We start from the raw sequence: 17474 nt of genomic DNA on the forward strand, positions 1-17474 counted from the left end.
AACCGGTTCCTGCTAGAGAACATGTTGTAACTGAAGCTGAGAAAGAGATTTCTCAGAAGGATTCTGAAATTGGGGGTTCTAGGCTTCTCAAGAGGCTTAGACGAATGACAGTTCCTGAAACTCCCAAGAAATCCAAATCAACAAGAAAGTACAAGAAACAGAGGGCTCAAAGGCCAGTTTCAGATGATGAAGAGGAAGCAGCTAAGGAAGGGGATCAGGAATCTCTGATCTCACAAGACAAGGAATTTGCTCCAGTCACTTCTTCTCCATCAACTCCATCTCAGGAAGCTGTATCTGACAAGGCTAACTCACCATCTGTGTCTCTTGTTGATCCAGGCACAAGTGCTGATATTGATGTTCAACACTTGGTTGTGTCTGAAGTATTTCTCTTAGAAGCTCCAACAGCAAATAATCCTTCCACAAAACCTGTTACTGATGCTGCTCAAACTCCAGAGTTATCAACAACACCTTCTCTGCATCAAGATGCTGATGATCAGACTTTAGGTGAGCATCAGGATATGGCTGTTGATCAGAACTTAGTATCAGTTCAGCAATTAGAGGATGTTGAAGCCTCCATTGCTACTCACACTGTTGTCTTATCAGAAGATACTGATTCTTTAAGTTCTGATGCTGCAAATGCTGGAGATACTGGTGATGCGGCACCAACTGTAGATGCTAATGAAGCAGGTCCTTCAGGACATACTCCTTAACAGACTCTTCCTAAGTCTGAACTGGTAAAGAAGTTTGTTACCGGGGAAGCACCAGTACCTTGGAGTGAAACTCCTGCAGGTCAGGAGTGGACTAAGGAATGGAATTCATTTTCATGTGTTCCAACTGACAAACATTTTGCTGAGCAATTGACTAAAGCTGATGAAATGTTAAATTCTGATGATTTTAAAACCGCTTAGAGTCACTGCATTGAGTACTAAGTATCTACAAGGTCTTCATTCAACTACTCATGCAGAGCTACACAAGATTCAGGAGAACTTTATCAAACAGGAACAAGTTTGGAAAATTGATAAGAAAAAGTTCTTTCAACCTACCATTAACAGGAATGCTTATATTGAGCAAGCTCAAGAGAAACAACAAGCTCAGATTGATGAAATTCTGACAAATCAAGCTTCTCAGCAATCGCAACTTACTGAAATCCAATCCTCAGTGAAATTACTTTTCTCTCTTTTACTACCTGCTGATGCCAAAAAGGGGGAGAAGGTAATTAAGTCCAAATGCAAAACTAACAAGACACTGCAAGGAAAGGATGATGGAAATGATGATCAAGGATACTCTGGAATGGGTAGCGGTCATAGTCAAGGTAGAAGGTTTACATCAAGACAAGCTAGTCACAGGACAAGTTCTGATACTGGGAAAAGAATAAGTTCTGCTGCTGGTAAAAGGATAAGTTCTGATGAACTTCTAGATCTTGATGAGGAAATGTCAAGACAGTTATTTCTTCAAGAAAATCCAGGAATGGACTTGGAAAGTTTAAAGGAAGAAGAAGCCATACTTAAATCAGAGAAAGTTACATCTAAATCTGAAGCTTCTGGTAAAAAATCACTTCCAAAACTCAAAGGCATTGTGATCAAAGAAAGGACACATACTGAAGCAACATTGGCTAGATCACAACCACAGATAGATCCAAGATCCAAGGGTAAAGAAAAGGTTGGTGAACCTATCAAGGTTTATGTACCTCCTGAGGAAGAAGAAATTACTGATGAAAAGGATGATCTTGCTCTGACTACAAGAAAAGTTCTTAAAACAACCTCTGACATGGCTCAAGTTGTTCAGAGTCAAGAAATTGTAAGTTCTGATATTCAGAAGAAGCAAGTAACCTCTGACATAGCTCAAGTTAACTTGATATCAGAAAATAGATCAAAGACACTCTTACCAGGATTCACTAAAGCAAAACAGACTCAATCTTTGAAGACTACTGCAAGTGGTTTTGAAGCAAGAGTAGTTACTGGAAAGGAAGCTAGAGATAAAACTGGATTGGGAAGTACCGATGAAAGAAGAGTACACAACACTACCAATGATCCAACTTCCTTGAGTGAACCAGGTATTGGAGCAACTCCTGAGAGATTGAATCAACTGGAATCTGTACAGATGGTTTACCATACCTACTTGAAAGAATACATCATGTTGTATTTCATGAAAGATGGTAGGGTTTATCATATAAGACAAAATGCCATTCCATTGAAGTATTTTGAAGAATTGGAACATGTACTTTTCTTACTTCAAGTGGATGACAGAATAACAGGGACTGCTGCAAACTACTTAAAAGAACAGATTCAGAGACAGAAAAGGCTTTATTCTTTTAAGTCTAACAGCATATATGTTCCAAAGTACAGAGATCATAATGGTGATATTGTTGATATGAAGCCTAATACTGCACAGATCAGAACATATCTTGGTATTAAGGGACTTGAATTCAATCTAGAGTCTGACAAAGCTTATGTCATAAGACTAGATCAGGAGTTGAGAAAAGCAAAGATCAATGATCTCAGAGCTGCAATCTTTCAAACTGGTGAAAATACTGCAGAGCTTAAAGATGTCAAAAGGAGAATGATTGATGAACTCAGATATGCTGAGAAATGTTTGTTAAAGAACTATCTCAGAACAACTCCTGACATCAGAGAGATCAGAAAATGATGAAGCCAAGTCGAAGATCTACAACTGCTTAAATTATGATATTTATACAGACTGAAGTTGTTATCAGAAGTTGAAATTGGTAAAAGCTTTAAGGACTGTAAGTTGTAGTTATCTAGTCTAATTCTCATGCATTTGTACTTAATGTTTTTGACATCATCAAATATCTGTTAAACTTGTATATTATGTTAATTTACAAGTTGGGGGAGATTGTTAGATATATTTGATAATGTCATGGCTAATATGTTTTATGTTTAGCTTTCAGATCTTACTTGAACAGGATAAATCAGTACTTAACTGTTGATCAGTACTTATACTGGAAGTCAGGACTTAAGGATATCAGTACTTATGTTATCAGGAGATAATCATCAGAAGATAGATATCAGAACTTAAGTGCTGAAGGACGATCAGATAAGGACAGTAGCTGATTAAAGGAAAGAAGATCAAGATAAACATAAGAAGAGATATGCATGAAGAAGGAATTCTGTAAAGAATGGAATACTTGGAAGAAAAGATATCTGATTGATATATTTTAGGAAGCAGAATTATATTCCATATCAATTAGCGATTATCTTGTAATTGTGTAGTATATAAACACAGACATAGGGTTTACACTATAAGTGTTATCATATTAGAGAAGATTATTTATTGTAACCCTAGCAGCTCTCGTGATATTTGTTCATCACTGAGAGGTAACAGTTCCATACTGTAACAGAGTTTATTGTTTCAATAAAGTTTGTTTTCTGTTACTTAAGTTCTTAAAGTTCGATTTGAGAGTACTATACACTGTATTCACCCCCTCTACAGTGTGTGTGTGTGACCTAACAAGGATGATGAAATCTAAAGTGATAAGGATGCCACTCCAAGAAGGTGACGTCCAGAAAGTGACCTACCAAAAGAAGATGTCCCAAGCCTCAAGGGCTTCAAGGACTGAAAGTTTAAGATGATGAAGAGTGGATTTTCGTCTCATCAAAATCGTGATTTAATGGAGAAAAAGAAACCTGAAAAGAGAACAACAAACTCGACTACTTGCATAAATTGGAAATCCTGGAGCCCCGAGGGTCGATTCCTCGATATAGTTGGTCTGAAGACCTTCCATGAAAAAGGAAGACGAAAATTCCAAGGGTTTATCCCAAAGATTTGATGCCCCCTGAAGATCTGAATAATTCAACGTATCTCTCCATGAGAGAAATTATGAATACCTATTTTTCAAGAAAGCTGAAGGAACCCCCATCTGAGCATTTAATGGAGTCGGTAATCCGGATAACCACATAAAGAAATTCTCAAACTCTCTACTACAACATCCCATGCACGATTTTATAAAGTGCATCGAGTTTTCTTAAACACCGAGGGGCTTGACTCAATAATGGTGCAAAAGTGCATGAGAAGAGTTATGCATCTCCCATGAATATAGAACGAGGATATAAGAAATCTTTGTACGGCCTGGACCAATTCAAATAAAAGCCCTTAAGGCCACATACTTGGATAATAAAATGATAATGATAGCCCAATAATGAGCTTTGGTTGTCAACTTTAAGTTATCATTGGCCGACACCCATATGAAAAGCATACACAAGTTGCAATAATGGGAAGGCAAATATGTCAATGAAAAAATAAATAACATGAAGAAGAATTCGACCCCCAATAGAAGAAGATGAAGATTACAACTAGAAGAAAAAGGAGGATCAAGAGTGTGATGCTAATAATAAGTATCCCTGATGGAGACTCCGATTCTCCCTTAAGAAAGAACAATATAGAACCGAAGTTCAACAAGTATGCATATTTTAATGCTTCAACAAGCCGAATATTTTTGAAAATTAAGAAAGGTGAAGACAGTCGATGGCTGAATCCACTGTGCACTAACCCTGAAAAGTGAAACAAGAATTTATATCCAAGATTTCAAGAAGATGACGTCGACGATTGCCGTCAGCTAAGGAATATAATTGAGTTATCAATCTGAGGAGGGATACTGAACAGGTTCACCAAGATGGTGAATATAATGAAAGATTATGAAGAATAAAAGAGGAGATCAAGAAATTCCAGAAAAACACGCAGCCCCGAGACCCGGTTATCAATATGACCTTTAAAAGACTAACGACCGCTGGGATTTCAAGAAGCTCAATGAAAGCTTGTGCCTGAAAGGTAGTACACCATAAGGAGTGACAATTTAAATTGCCACTAATTTTGATAATACTGATTCTGAAGGGTTAAAATTCCTCCATGAAGACCGTGATGATCGTCACACTATGATATGAAACTCTGAAAGATTCTTGGCTGATGGGACTCGCTGATTCCCAACTTGTATTTTATGATATGTTCCACGATTAAAGGCTCGATGGAATCAGATGTAAGTCCTCCCAATAGAAGACATAGAATTCCAAAAGATCGATGAGCAATGAAAAAATCCAACAACGGATCTGGTTCTTATCCCTTTGTTACCTGAAAAACCAAATAAGGGTACTTATCTTTGAGCCTCGCTTTAAGATCCCTTTAAGGGAAAATTGATTGCTTTCTAACGAAAAAGTAGCAATGTGTTCGCATGGATGTCAATGATAAGCCCGAATTTGATCTCGAGTTGGTTATATATAAACTCGATAATGATTGTAACCGGAGTACGGTGAAGAAAATGAAGAAGAATTTTGCCCTTGGCAATCGAGAAACCGTGAAACAAGAAACTAATTATAAGGACGTCACTCCTAAGACCATGAGACTCTACAAATATAATAGAACTAAAAGCACAGATAATGCAGAATACATGAAACACCTCCGAGAGGCATTTAAAATGATGAGGCACCAGAAGATGGTGTTAAATATTTGAAAATTTTTGGGCCACACGATGCCTTAAAGGGGAATCAAGGCCAACGTTGATAAGATTTAAGTGATCCCAATTATGGAACCCTAATGTTCCATTAAGAACATATAAAAACTAAATAGTGTAATTTAGGGAAGGTTCATCTCTGAATCCAGTGACAAGTGTTTTCTTTTCTCCACGACATTGAAGAAAGTAAGGGACTTTTTATGGATTGATAAAAGCCAAGTAATCTTTGAGGAATTGAAGAAGCAGATGACCAAAACACCGGAGAAGTACTGAATCTATACATGGAAAACCCCATTCCTTAATTGATATTTGTCCCTGTGAGAAAAGACATAGAGGTTCAGACACCCACCTACTAAGACAGTAAAGTTTTGTGTGAATAACTCCAGTATCAAAATTCGCATTAGCCATGACCACAACGCGAGGAAACTACACTATATTTCCAAGTGTGTAAGAATAAATCTTGAAAAACTAGCCCCCCGAGGGGCCCAATGCACAACCCTGAGGCTAGTGGAAGATTGATTAATTGGAAAATTGAGCTCAGTGAATTTGACATCAAGTATAACCACATATGAGATTCAAGTTTTGACCGACTTCGTGGTTGAATGCATCATTGACAACCAAGAAGTCGGGGGCAGGAAGAAATACCCCATGAGGGCAAGGAAACAAGCAAATAATTGAAAGACATGATATTCAAGGATAATTAACTTCTCTATTCTAATGGATCATCAAAAACAAAATCGAGTGGTGCAAGATCCTAATGGGTCTATAATAGAATTTATCTTGACATTGAATTTTTCAAATAACGAACGATGAAGATAAATATAAGGCCCTGGTAGCCAGAATTGGCTTAGCTGAAACCCCAAGGGTCAAGAACCTCAAAAGTTCGCGAAGACTCAATGTTGGTGATTTCTCAAATTAAATTAGGAATTCAAAGCAAAGAATGAGGCAACAAACTATGAGAGACTTGTGAAACCATGAATCAATTTAATGAATGCTTCATTCTGAGGGAAGAAAGCGTGAAGAACGTTGTTCAGGAGATAGAAAGTTACACGGAAAGTTTTTACTTCTAAGTCTCGAAGACCCAAAAACTAATACAAAACTGATAACACCGGTATGTGTGAGAAATTGTTGCCTAAAAGACTAAACTCGAAACTAGTCAGTAACCCGATGATGTCATGGATGCATGAAAATTGCCGGAAAATACTTTGAAGCACAATCTAAGTGCAAGGACTTTATACAAGAAGTAGTTAGTGATTCCTTACTTGGAGTACCCGAAACCCAAAAATCGAGGTTGGACTTGAAGGAAGTACATGGGATGAACCGTGAGCTATGCTTGGGGGGCAAGGCTGTCGCACAAACGTATCATATATGATACTATTGGTCAGCGATGATGGTTGATGATAAAGATAATGATAAGAAAACATGATAGATTCCTTAAGTACGCGCACATGCAATGCTCAAAGATAGTTCTTGATAATAATCATATGTTATTTCACGAGGTGGATTGAAGCTAAACATATAGCTATGATGACCACCAATCAAATGAAACAATTCCTGTGAGAAAGTGCACGAATATGGACTTCGGTGAATACCAGTGACGGATGATGGATATAAGCTCAACAACAAGGATTTTTAAAGAAATCACGAGGAGAGTGACCGTTTATCCTACTTCATGTTTATCCAATGTGAATGAGCAAGCCGAGGCGGCCATGTGAATAGTCCTTGATGGACTGAAAAAGATGACCGAATATTTGAGAAATGTTTTAGCAGACTATCTACTTCTCATATCTTTGGTAAAGCGTGCCACTTATAAAGTAAATGCATGAGATACGTCATTTTTGTTAACCTACAAAGCTAAGATTAAGATGCCCTTTGAAATCACTCCATCCCAAGGGTTGAGGCCTTTGAGTACGAGAAGAACGAAGAAGAAAGGACATATACTCTAAATTTGATTAAGCAAACATCATGACTGTTGAGGATCGAAAATGAGTTTCTTATAACGTAAGTAGTAAAATAATAATTTTGTTGACAAGGGGCATTACTCCTCAGAAAGATTAATGCACCCAGAGTTGGGCAGAAAGAAAAGCCGAATCTCACATTTTGAAGGGTTACATTTAGTCAAGAACGGAATTAGGATGAGACTCATACAAGCTTGAAAATGTTTAAAGAAAATGAGGTATTTAGAAACCTGAAGGTTTAATTAAATCGAACATCCAAGTAGGACATCACACCTAGTCGAGCGAACTAGAAATAAGGCTCGTAGATGCCATATCCTACTGAACAGAAGGGTCGTAGAGGCCACGTTCCATCCAATTAAAAACAAGGAGAAGGTACGTTTCGTCCAAGCAAACGCTCGTAGAGCAATGATTCCATCCAATTAAAAGATCAAGCATCGCAAGAGGAAAATGATATTATAAGTTAGAGCCCGGAATAAGCTTCGATTTGATATATTATAAGCTCAAATCGGGACAACGAGCAAAAATTTATGGCTATTGAAAGGCTTGCAGCTCGTAATTCGGGATTCCCGATCTAATGATTTAGGATTCAGGGTGTAATGGATTAGAATACTGGTCCAAGAGGTCAAGATTCCCGATCTAAAGGTATATGATTCTGGGTCTAGGGATCAGAATCCCGGTCTAAGGGGTCATGATTCCCGATCTAAATGTATAAATTCGGGTTCAGGATTGCTGATCGAAAAGCCCACGACCAAAGTGTTGAAAATGCCCATAATTCTGTCAAAATCTCGGTCTAACGGGTCAAGATGCAATTTGGAATTAAAATAATTTTTTTGCGACCAAGATTCTGGTCGTGAATGATCCTGGTTGAGTTCACCATGACTAGAACTAATCAGCCCATAATTCGGTCAGGGCTGGTCAAAGTCGAGGATAAAACATGTTTAAGTTTATCGGTTGTGGTCCCCTCTACCAGAAATGTATTTTTTATTTTAAAAATAAATATAATTAAGGAAAAATATTATTAGTAATAATAATATTTAAATTCAGATTGGACTTTATTCGAGAATTTTTAACTCGGTTTAGGCTATTATTCAGAAAATTTTGTCCAAGTTAAATTTTATTCGAGATTCTTATTCGGAAAATATTTTATCTGGTTGAACCATATGAAATTTTATCCGGTTCGAACACCCATAATATAAGGCTTATATTATTCAAAATTTGAATACATAATTAATTTTTAATAATAATATTTTAAAAAAAATAGATCAAGATTTTGGTCATGTAAAATCCTGATCGAATTCTCCACGACAAGAACAATCGAGGCCTTAATTTGATCAAGTGTGCTTGAAAGATGCGGTCGACTTCGACCAACACCTTAAGTGGCAAAGTGCAACGTGGGGTTACCAAGTTATTTTTTATCCAAAAATATATTTTTTATCCAAAAATATTTTTTTTATTTTGTATAAGATATATGTATTAATTTATAATATATATTTAAAGAAAAATATAATTAATAACAATAATATTTAAATCCAAATTGGACTTTATTCGAGAATTTTTAACTTGGTTTGGATTATTATTCGAGATTTTTTTTTCTGAGTTGAATTTTATTCGAGAATTTTTAACCCGACTTGGGCTATTATTTAAAAACAATTATCAGAATGAACTGTATAAAATTTTATCCGTGTTGGACACTCCTAATATGAGACTTATATCATTCAAAATATTGACTAAAATAAATATTATTATATTTTTTAATAATAATATTTAAAAAAAGAAGAAAAAAAAAGAAAGTAAAAAAAATAAAAAATATATATTATACAGTTTTAAGCAAAATCCTCATCGAAGAAATCCTGCCGAAAATGCCTTACGGCTATAACTCGACCATGAGAACTTTTATGGCAAAGTGCAACTTGATACCCAAGTTACACAAACTTTACAAAATCCATCCTTAAGTTTAAAATTTATAAAAAGATCCTTGCAGCTTGTAAAAGTACAAAAAATCCCATATACTTTTCTAAGTGATAAAAAAGTCCCTCAACTTTGCAAATATATAAATCAGTCCCCGTAAAATTATGAAAAAATATTCGTGGGTATAAAAAAATTCCTAAAATATTAGGAAAAATTCAATAAAAATACGTGGAGATACGGAAATAATTTCTAAAGTATTAGGAAAAATCACGAAAAAAATCTGGAAGTTTGGAAAAATTTCTAAAATATTAGAAAAAATAACTAATAATACCCGGAGTTATGAAACAATTCTTAAAATATTAGGAAAAATCACGAAAAATATCCGAAAATACGGAAAAAAATCCAAAAATATTAGGATTCATCAAGAAAATACCCGGAGGTTCGGAAAATTTACTAAAATATTAGGGAGAATCACGAAAAATACCTGGCGATACGCAAAAATTCCTAAATAATTAGGAAAAATTAAGAAAAAATATCCGGAGGTACGAAAAATTTCTAAAAATTTAGGATAAATCCCTAAAATATTAGGAAAAATTGAAAGAAAAAAGGTTACTGTGAGTACGAAATAATCCCCGAAAATTAAGTGAAAATATCAGAAAATTCCTAAAAATAGAAATATGTACGAAAATGAGTATGGTAAATTATGAAAATTCCAGAAAATATAATAAAGTCTCGGGGATAAGGCAAATCGTTGTAAATGTATAGGTTGCTCCACACTTTACTCTAAAAACTATACATCGGAAGGGAAGGAAATAACTTAATTTCTACGAAACCTCGAGTAACTTTAGTAGAAGTTAGGGTGTAAATGATAGGGTAAGTATCATTTAAAAAGAGGATAACTATTCTCTTGGAAACAAGTTCGAATCCCACGGAAGAATTTATGATTATGTCTTCTGAGTCAGAGTATGTCGCTTAAATGCGGTTTACCTTGGTTCACGTGGTTTGCAGGCTATTGCGTGAGCCCGTGAGGTTTACCCAGTGCGCACCCAAAATGTAGCGACTGCGGGTTCACTACGATGAAAAAGTTAGGAGTAAATGATAGGGAATATAAATAACCCTAATTGTATAGTTAATAACGCATTAATTAGACCTGATTTGGTCCAAGTGAAAAACCCAGTTAATGAGGCCCAAAATCTTTATTATTTATTAATTACGTAATTAAAAAATAGGTTAATTAAATAACCCAATAAATTTGTTCAAATAAGTAACTATTTCTACAAGAAGTAACCTCCAAGCAACGTAAATTCAGAAGAAAATTAATTCCTGCTTTTTAGGACTTCAAAATACAATCAGAGGTGGAGACTTACCCAGCAAGTCATCCAATTCTACCCTAATTCTTAGACTTTCAACGTCTATATAACGGGTCTCACCCTTTTAAATTCGGGGAACATTTTGGACAAGAGCTCCATACATAAATATCATAAAACCATGTCCTAGGGAATAACTCTAAGCATCATGAAGCCATGAAGGCATCCTACAAGCCACGAAGTCATTACCTGAAACATCGTTTTCGACTCAGTCCTTGAAGGATATGTACACTTGTCGTGATAGCCCCGAGGGTAAGTAGCACCAAAAATTACGTTTTGACTTGATCATTGATATACATCAAGATACGTATGCATTATGTGAGAATAGATTTAAGTCACGAAAACGCAACTATCAAAACTCGAAAATTATCAAATCCTAACAGTAAATACACACAATAAATAAATCTCTATTTCTTTATCCATAATATTTATAGTAAAAATTTGTATTTAATCGTATATGTTTATAGTCTAATATTTAATAATCCCATGTTATTAGTTTTTAAAACTTTGTAAACCTCGAAAACAAGCTAATAATTTTTATTTATTCTGTATTTATTCTTTTACATAATTCTAACAAATAATTAGAAAAAGAGGGACACAATATCCACGGACACATTTCAGTTTCTATCTTCAAACTGAAACTAGGAAAGCCCTCAAAACACGCACACAAACACCAACACAAACACAAACACACTGCGTGTTTTAGACTTTGTTTGTTGTTGTAAAACGGAGGAAGATGGATATGCAAAGCGATTTCGATCGTATTTTATTCTTCGAACACGCTCGCAAAGCTGCTGAAGCCTCTTATTCCAAAGATCCCCTTGATTCTGAAGTTTGTTATTCTCAATCCCTTAGCTTCTTCCTGTTTAATTCTTTGTTTATTTGTATATGTATGTATTTATAATTAAGATTCTTGATTTCTTGCAATTAATATATGTCCACACCTCTTTTCTATCTGTTGTTTGTATTTATATGTTGATTGATTGTATGATAGAATTTGACAAGGTGGGGTGGGGCGTTGTTGGAGTTATCGCAATTCCAGAATGTTATCGAAGCCAAGAAAATGCTCGATGGTACTTGCGTAGCTTACCCCTTTTAATTAGGCTTAGTGAAGATTTTTGAATTGTGTTGTTTGATATGTGTATTTGATGAGTATGTAGATGCAATGTCGAAATTTGACGAGGCCTTGATCATTGATTCGAAGAAGCATGATGCTCTTTGGTGCATGGGCAATGCAAATACTTCTTACGCCTTTTTGACTCCTGATACGGATGAGGCCAAGGTTTATTTCGATAAGGCCACTGATTACTTTCAGCAAGCAGTTGATCAGGTGGATTTGTCATGACGGCGCTTTTTTTGCATTTGGTTGTTCTTTATTGTGCTAGTTTTTGTTTTAAAATATGCTGTATTGCATTTTCTTTTAAGTTGTGGTTGTAGAGATGTGACTTAGATTAATGTGTTTTGTAGGATGGAAGCAATGAGCTTTATCTCAAGTCTCTGGAAGTAGCTGCTAAGGTACAGTGATCTTATTCTTCATTTTTGTTAAATGTAATTATACGTATCATTCTAATTTCTAAATATCAATATGATGATAATGAAATGAAACAAGGCATTTTTGAATTAATTTTTTTAATGCAAAGATTTAAATATGTTGGGTTCAGCACATAATTTACCCTAATTACTGATATATCTATATCTATCTTACTTTGTGATTCTAAAACAGAAGATAAATAGAAATTTGCATCTCTTGGCCTATATGGTACTCTATGTCTAATCAATGTATATTTTTTAGAAGTATTTGTTTATGTTATATTTTGTATTGATGGCTTCATGGCGCACTTTTGATTTCGAGTGTAGCTGGTAGATGGTATATGGGAGATTTAGATATCCATCTCAGTTTTCTTGCATTATTGTGAAAAATTATCCTATTTTTAAGCTTATGCGTGTTTCTACCAAATTATTATATGTGGAAGGTGGATTAGTTAAAGTTTCTAATCTGTGTTACTAGTGAACCTATAATTTGAAATTAAATCATGGTTGCAAAATGTAGGTCTTCCCTTCATGGTAACAAATTTGTTATTCAAAAATGTTCATATTCTTTAAGAAGGCTATGGTTGTTTGCGATTGTAACTTCTTAATGTTGTGTTTTGATGGGGGGAATGGAATGGAATTTTGAAGTTAAAGGTAAACAATGGAGATTGTAGTGAAGATTTGTTAATAAAATTGAGTGTATGCGAATTTTTTATGATTAGAATTGTGAAAAAATGGGTATCACGGGGAATGGAGCATTCTTTATCAATTAGGGGGTTTGAGCTCTACTTTAGGTTGTTAGGTATGGAATGGAGGAAGGAATGAAAATATTGAACATTTACTCATATTTTAGTTCAAATTGATTTCCACTCCCTCCAATTTCATTCATCCCAACCAAACACAACATAACGGAAATGGATAAACCATTAATTTCTAAGTGTTGACGTTCTTTATCAATGGTATGATCTCTTATCACCTTAGTGACCTGATCTATATGACATTTTAATTACTATTGATGAAAGAAGGAAACCCTGCGTTAAAAACTTGAAATCTGGAACTCTAGAGTTGATAATGAAAGGTAGATTGTGAGTGCTATATGGTGCTCCATGGTAAATATTATATACCCGGCAATACTTTGTCTGCGAATGAAATGTGGTGTAAACCGTAAAATTTAAGATTGTAATACACCTAGGTTTTTCAGGGTAATGTGATAATGTCCCGGTCTTATCTCGTTCTCCCTCATGAAAGGGAAACAAAGGCTGATGGGTTTATTCGATATTAGGATGAGGCGGCTAATGGGTGTTGATAATGTCACAAGCGGTGGCCTCCTTTCAAATCTTTTACAATATTCTCTATATTTTAGTTTTGTTATTGAATCACCTGTTTTCTTTCATCTTGTTATTTTGGGATTGATTTTAAATTGATGTTTTTTTCTCTAATAGTCATGTTGGGTAATGTTAAGATAATGTGGTTTGGATGGTTGGAGCATTTGTGAGTCAAATATTGTTCATTATTATTATCAGTTGTAGAGTTTTAATCAGCAGTAGTAGATTATTAGTGGCATCAATATTGTTTAGTATTGCATTTGGTGATATGAATTGTAAATTCTTTTGCAAGGGATCCCCTAGGCTGCTATGATACCACTGGGATATAATAAAAAGTGTACATTAATCATTAGTGATTTTCATTCATTTATTCGTTATTGGATAACATTACAAATGATTACAAATGTTTCTTTTAATTCAATTCTATTGGATTTTGCTAAATGAAATAGTAAATAGATATTATAAGTTAGTTGTTTTTTGAATCTTGTTGATGTCTTAGATTTGTGCTTAAAACTTCAAACTATATATTCATTTCTTTCGAATTTCTTATGATTTGGATTGGTTGACTTTCATATTAATTCTGTTCATAGGCTCCTGAACTGCATTCAGAGGTCCATAAGCAGGGTGGTTTTGCTCAACAAGCAGCCTTGGGACCAGGCCCTTCAACTTCTGCAAGTGCTAAGGTGATCTATCTATGTTTTCTTAGATGCAGTTTTTGTTTTGCCCCTCATCCTTTAATAATAGCTGTGATGCTGTATGTCTGCTGATATGTTTCTGCATAGGTAGAATTGAAACCTTTAGAGTAAAAATATGTGCCTAAGTTTATCGTTGTATGATGATGGTTTTAGGCCATCTGTGGACATTATATAATATGTTCTGAGGTGACCACATTTCTAGGATGATAAGAAGTTTTCCTTTATAGATGTACTTACACCAGAAGAATACATGTTCATGATTACCAAAAACAAACAAGAGAGGGGGAGGGGGGAGGTCTAGGCTCTCAATAGGAGATTATGATACGAGTACATCTCTTAGCTTTGCTTGAAGTTTTGCTTAAGAAGAGAGGAATGCAGAAATTTTGTCCTTGTCACATCTATTGTGGGCACTGCACTTTGTTGATTAATCTGGAATTATTCTCGACTTTCGTTAATTTGGATGAGCTGGATAGTTTGATGCCGTGGGGATTTGCATTTCAAAATTGCTGTTGTTTATTAATGAATTAATGGTTAAATATTTTGTTGTTGTGTCTCTTTTTAAACACACACACGCTGGCATGCTCATGAACATCTGTGCTAGACTATATAGGTTTCAGACTTCCAACCAGAGATGGAGCTACCAGCAGCAGCCCTTGCACCAAATTTGGATTTTGAAAATAATGGATTTAAAATATTAGTAATAATTTTAGAAGCTTGATAATTTAAGGGTAAAATTTTATTAGATATGAATTTCACCCCTCCAAAATTATGTAAATCGTATGTTTTATTTGTGATAGAATTGATGATTTTTCTGAGAAATAGATATATTAGAATAGAAATCAAAGTATATTCATAATTTTTTACAATGTAAACTTTTTATAAGCAATTAAATTACCAACTTTGTTATATTTTTAGTTTATAAGGTGATGAAATTCGCCCCTTCAACCTACGGATCCTAACTTTGTCAATGCTTACAACCTAATATCAATGGGAAGTAGAATTGTTGTGTGTAACTGTTTGGTATTAATGACTTGATCTACTGCTTAGCGATGGCATCTACTTTCGCCTGTTAATTAAAAATGTTTTATGATTCCTACCTGCAGTTTGGAAAGGGAAAGAAGAGCAGTGATCTTAAGTATGACATATTTGGATGGGTAATCCTTGTTGTTGCAATTGTAGCATGGACAGGGTTTGCAAAATCTAATATGCCTTCGCCTCCTCCAAGATAAGCCAAGTAGGGCACAAATTCTTCATGCTAGACAGAGAGACCTTCATATGTGCTTCTGTTTTCCCGGAGCTTGATCGAAAATTTCCATTTGTTAGGTCTAATGTTTTTTGACCAATGTAATCGTCAACTGATCAATAAATTATTTTTTAATGCAATCTAATTTCTTATAGGAAATTCCGGTGTATAATTTATTATGCATTTTATATGAATTTTCTGTAGCTTAATATTCATGTAATTTCTTTTAGTACTACTTCCGTAGTTGGCTGTATTAGTAAGTGACGGTTTAGTATCAGGATTTTATAATAGTCGCCGCCTGCATTTGTCAATGTGATGTTTTTGATCAACTTATCATTCCAAACTTCTAATCATTTATTTTGTCCACAGATATTCTACTTGTTAGTAAGTCAAGTGTCTAGTGAAGCAAAATTGTTGTGCCTAGTTTATGAAGTCGGTAGTCGCTTAGTCATGGAGTATTGTGTAGCGAGACACCTTGTCTGATACAAATTTCCATTTTTGCTATCACTAATGGTTCTTTAAATTAAAATAACCTTGGTAGGGAAGAGACTGCTTGTGAGCAGAAGCTGAACTTCGCCCTCGCAAATATTGCTGGCTGAGAAAGACTATCTGTAACAATAATATGAAGAGATTTTGTTCAGAAATTGTTGAAGCAAGCAGATCTTGCCCCTCTACTTGGAGTTGGAGTAGGGTAAGATATCAGTACATCTTACCCTTTGTCTGGAACAACTGCATATGCTAAAGCACATTTGTACCTGAATTACCGGTCTGCAATTCTTCAGAAGGTAAGTGCATGTAAGTTTGTGGAATACATTTGGTATATTGATAAGAAGTGCATCCATTCCACGGATATTGACTATCTGTAGTATAGAAAGTTAATAGAATACACAAATTATATCCTATTAGGTTATGAAAACGTTCGGTAATGATAAAGGCTTAGCAACTCTCATGTATGTATTTAGTCAACTGACTACTCTGTTTCTATTTCTTATAATCATTTGCTAGCAAGGCCCGTCAGACAAATTAAAGTATACAGTCCTCACTTCAATTTTGAAGCAGGAAAAGGCAAAACAGCAAGTAATAGTGAGAGAAAGATTTTTAATTGAGCTTCATCTTTTCTGCTCAAAGCATATATAGAAGCAGGAATGTTTTTGCAACACCCACAATATATAACACTGTTGCATTGTTTAATGTCACAGATGACAGAACTTTGCATTTATGTACTAATGCCAGTCTAATGGATGTTAATATTGGCTAATTAGTAGAGAGATTGCCTGATAAATTTCTGTTCTGCTAGAAGTGGAAAGAATTGGTGGATGAATGGAATTTCCTCGGATAAAAATTATGAGCCTAGTAACTCTTGTACCATTGGGAATTAATATAGAACAAGGTTTCATCAAAGCTGTGTGGCCACTAGAGTACTTAAGTACAGTTAGATGATATATAAACACGCAGTGTCAGTTAAGTGGGATATGATTTATCTTAAATGCAGTTTCAAAAACATTTATTCAGTTTTTTGTCATCTCTGCTCTTCATTATACACTAAAGTTGTATCGGCAAGTGGAGATGTCTAGTTTTGTGAGCGAGAAATCGTTAACAGTCAAGAAGTCCAGGACTTAGAGGTATGTTGTTGCATGTACCTTTACGAAGTTATGTTACTTGGTAGGTCTTGTTTTTTTTGCCAAGTACTTGGCAGGTATTGTTTATAACCAATTTAATGATTTTACCTGGTGTCTTCATCTTTGGTGGAACATACAGCTTATGCTATATGGCACATGCATAAATACTTTGCACCTAACCTCTCTCCTTTTTAAATCTTATGTGTCAATGTCTTCTTGTGTTTTGAAGATCATGTTATAGGTTTATATTTTCATTTATGGCTCTGTTTACACTTTATATGTATCGAAGTAATGATCAATGAGCACAGTTATGTTGTAATCCTAAACTAGCAAAATATGAAAACTCAACAAACCTAAAAGCTTACGGT

At 34.9% G+C, this 17474-nt stretch overlaps 1 protein-coding gene across 1 annotated transcript; it reads left to right on the forward strand.

The window, feature by feature from the left end:
* Positions 1 to 11292: 11292 nt before the first annotated feature.
* LOC141712111 (mitochondrial import receptor subunit TOM20-like) lies at positions 11293 to 15646 on the forward strand. Its single transcript, XM_074514914.1, has 6 exons — positions 11293 to 11526; positions 11689 to 11767; positions 11855 to 12024; positions 12162 to 12209; positions 14140 to 14232; positions 15348 to 15646. The coding sequence occupies exons 1-6, from the start codon at positions 11431 to 11433 to the stop codon at positions 15471 to 15473; spliced, it is 612 nt and encodes a 203-aa protein (XP_074371015.1). The 5' UTR covers positions 11293 to 11430; the 3' UTR covers positions 15474 to 15646.
* Positions 15647 to 17474: the final 1828 nt, after the last annotated feature.

The sequence above is a fragment of the Apium graveolens genome, chromosome 3, assembly GCF_009905375.1.
Source record: "Apium graveolens cultivar Ventura chromosome 3, ASM990537v1, whole genome shotgun sequence".
Lineage (NCBI taxonomy): Eukaryota > Viridiplantae > Streptophyta > Magnoliopsida > Apiales > Apiaceae > Apium > Apium graveolens.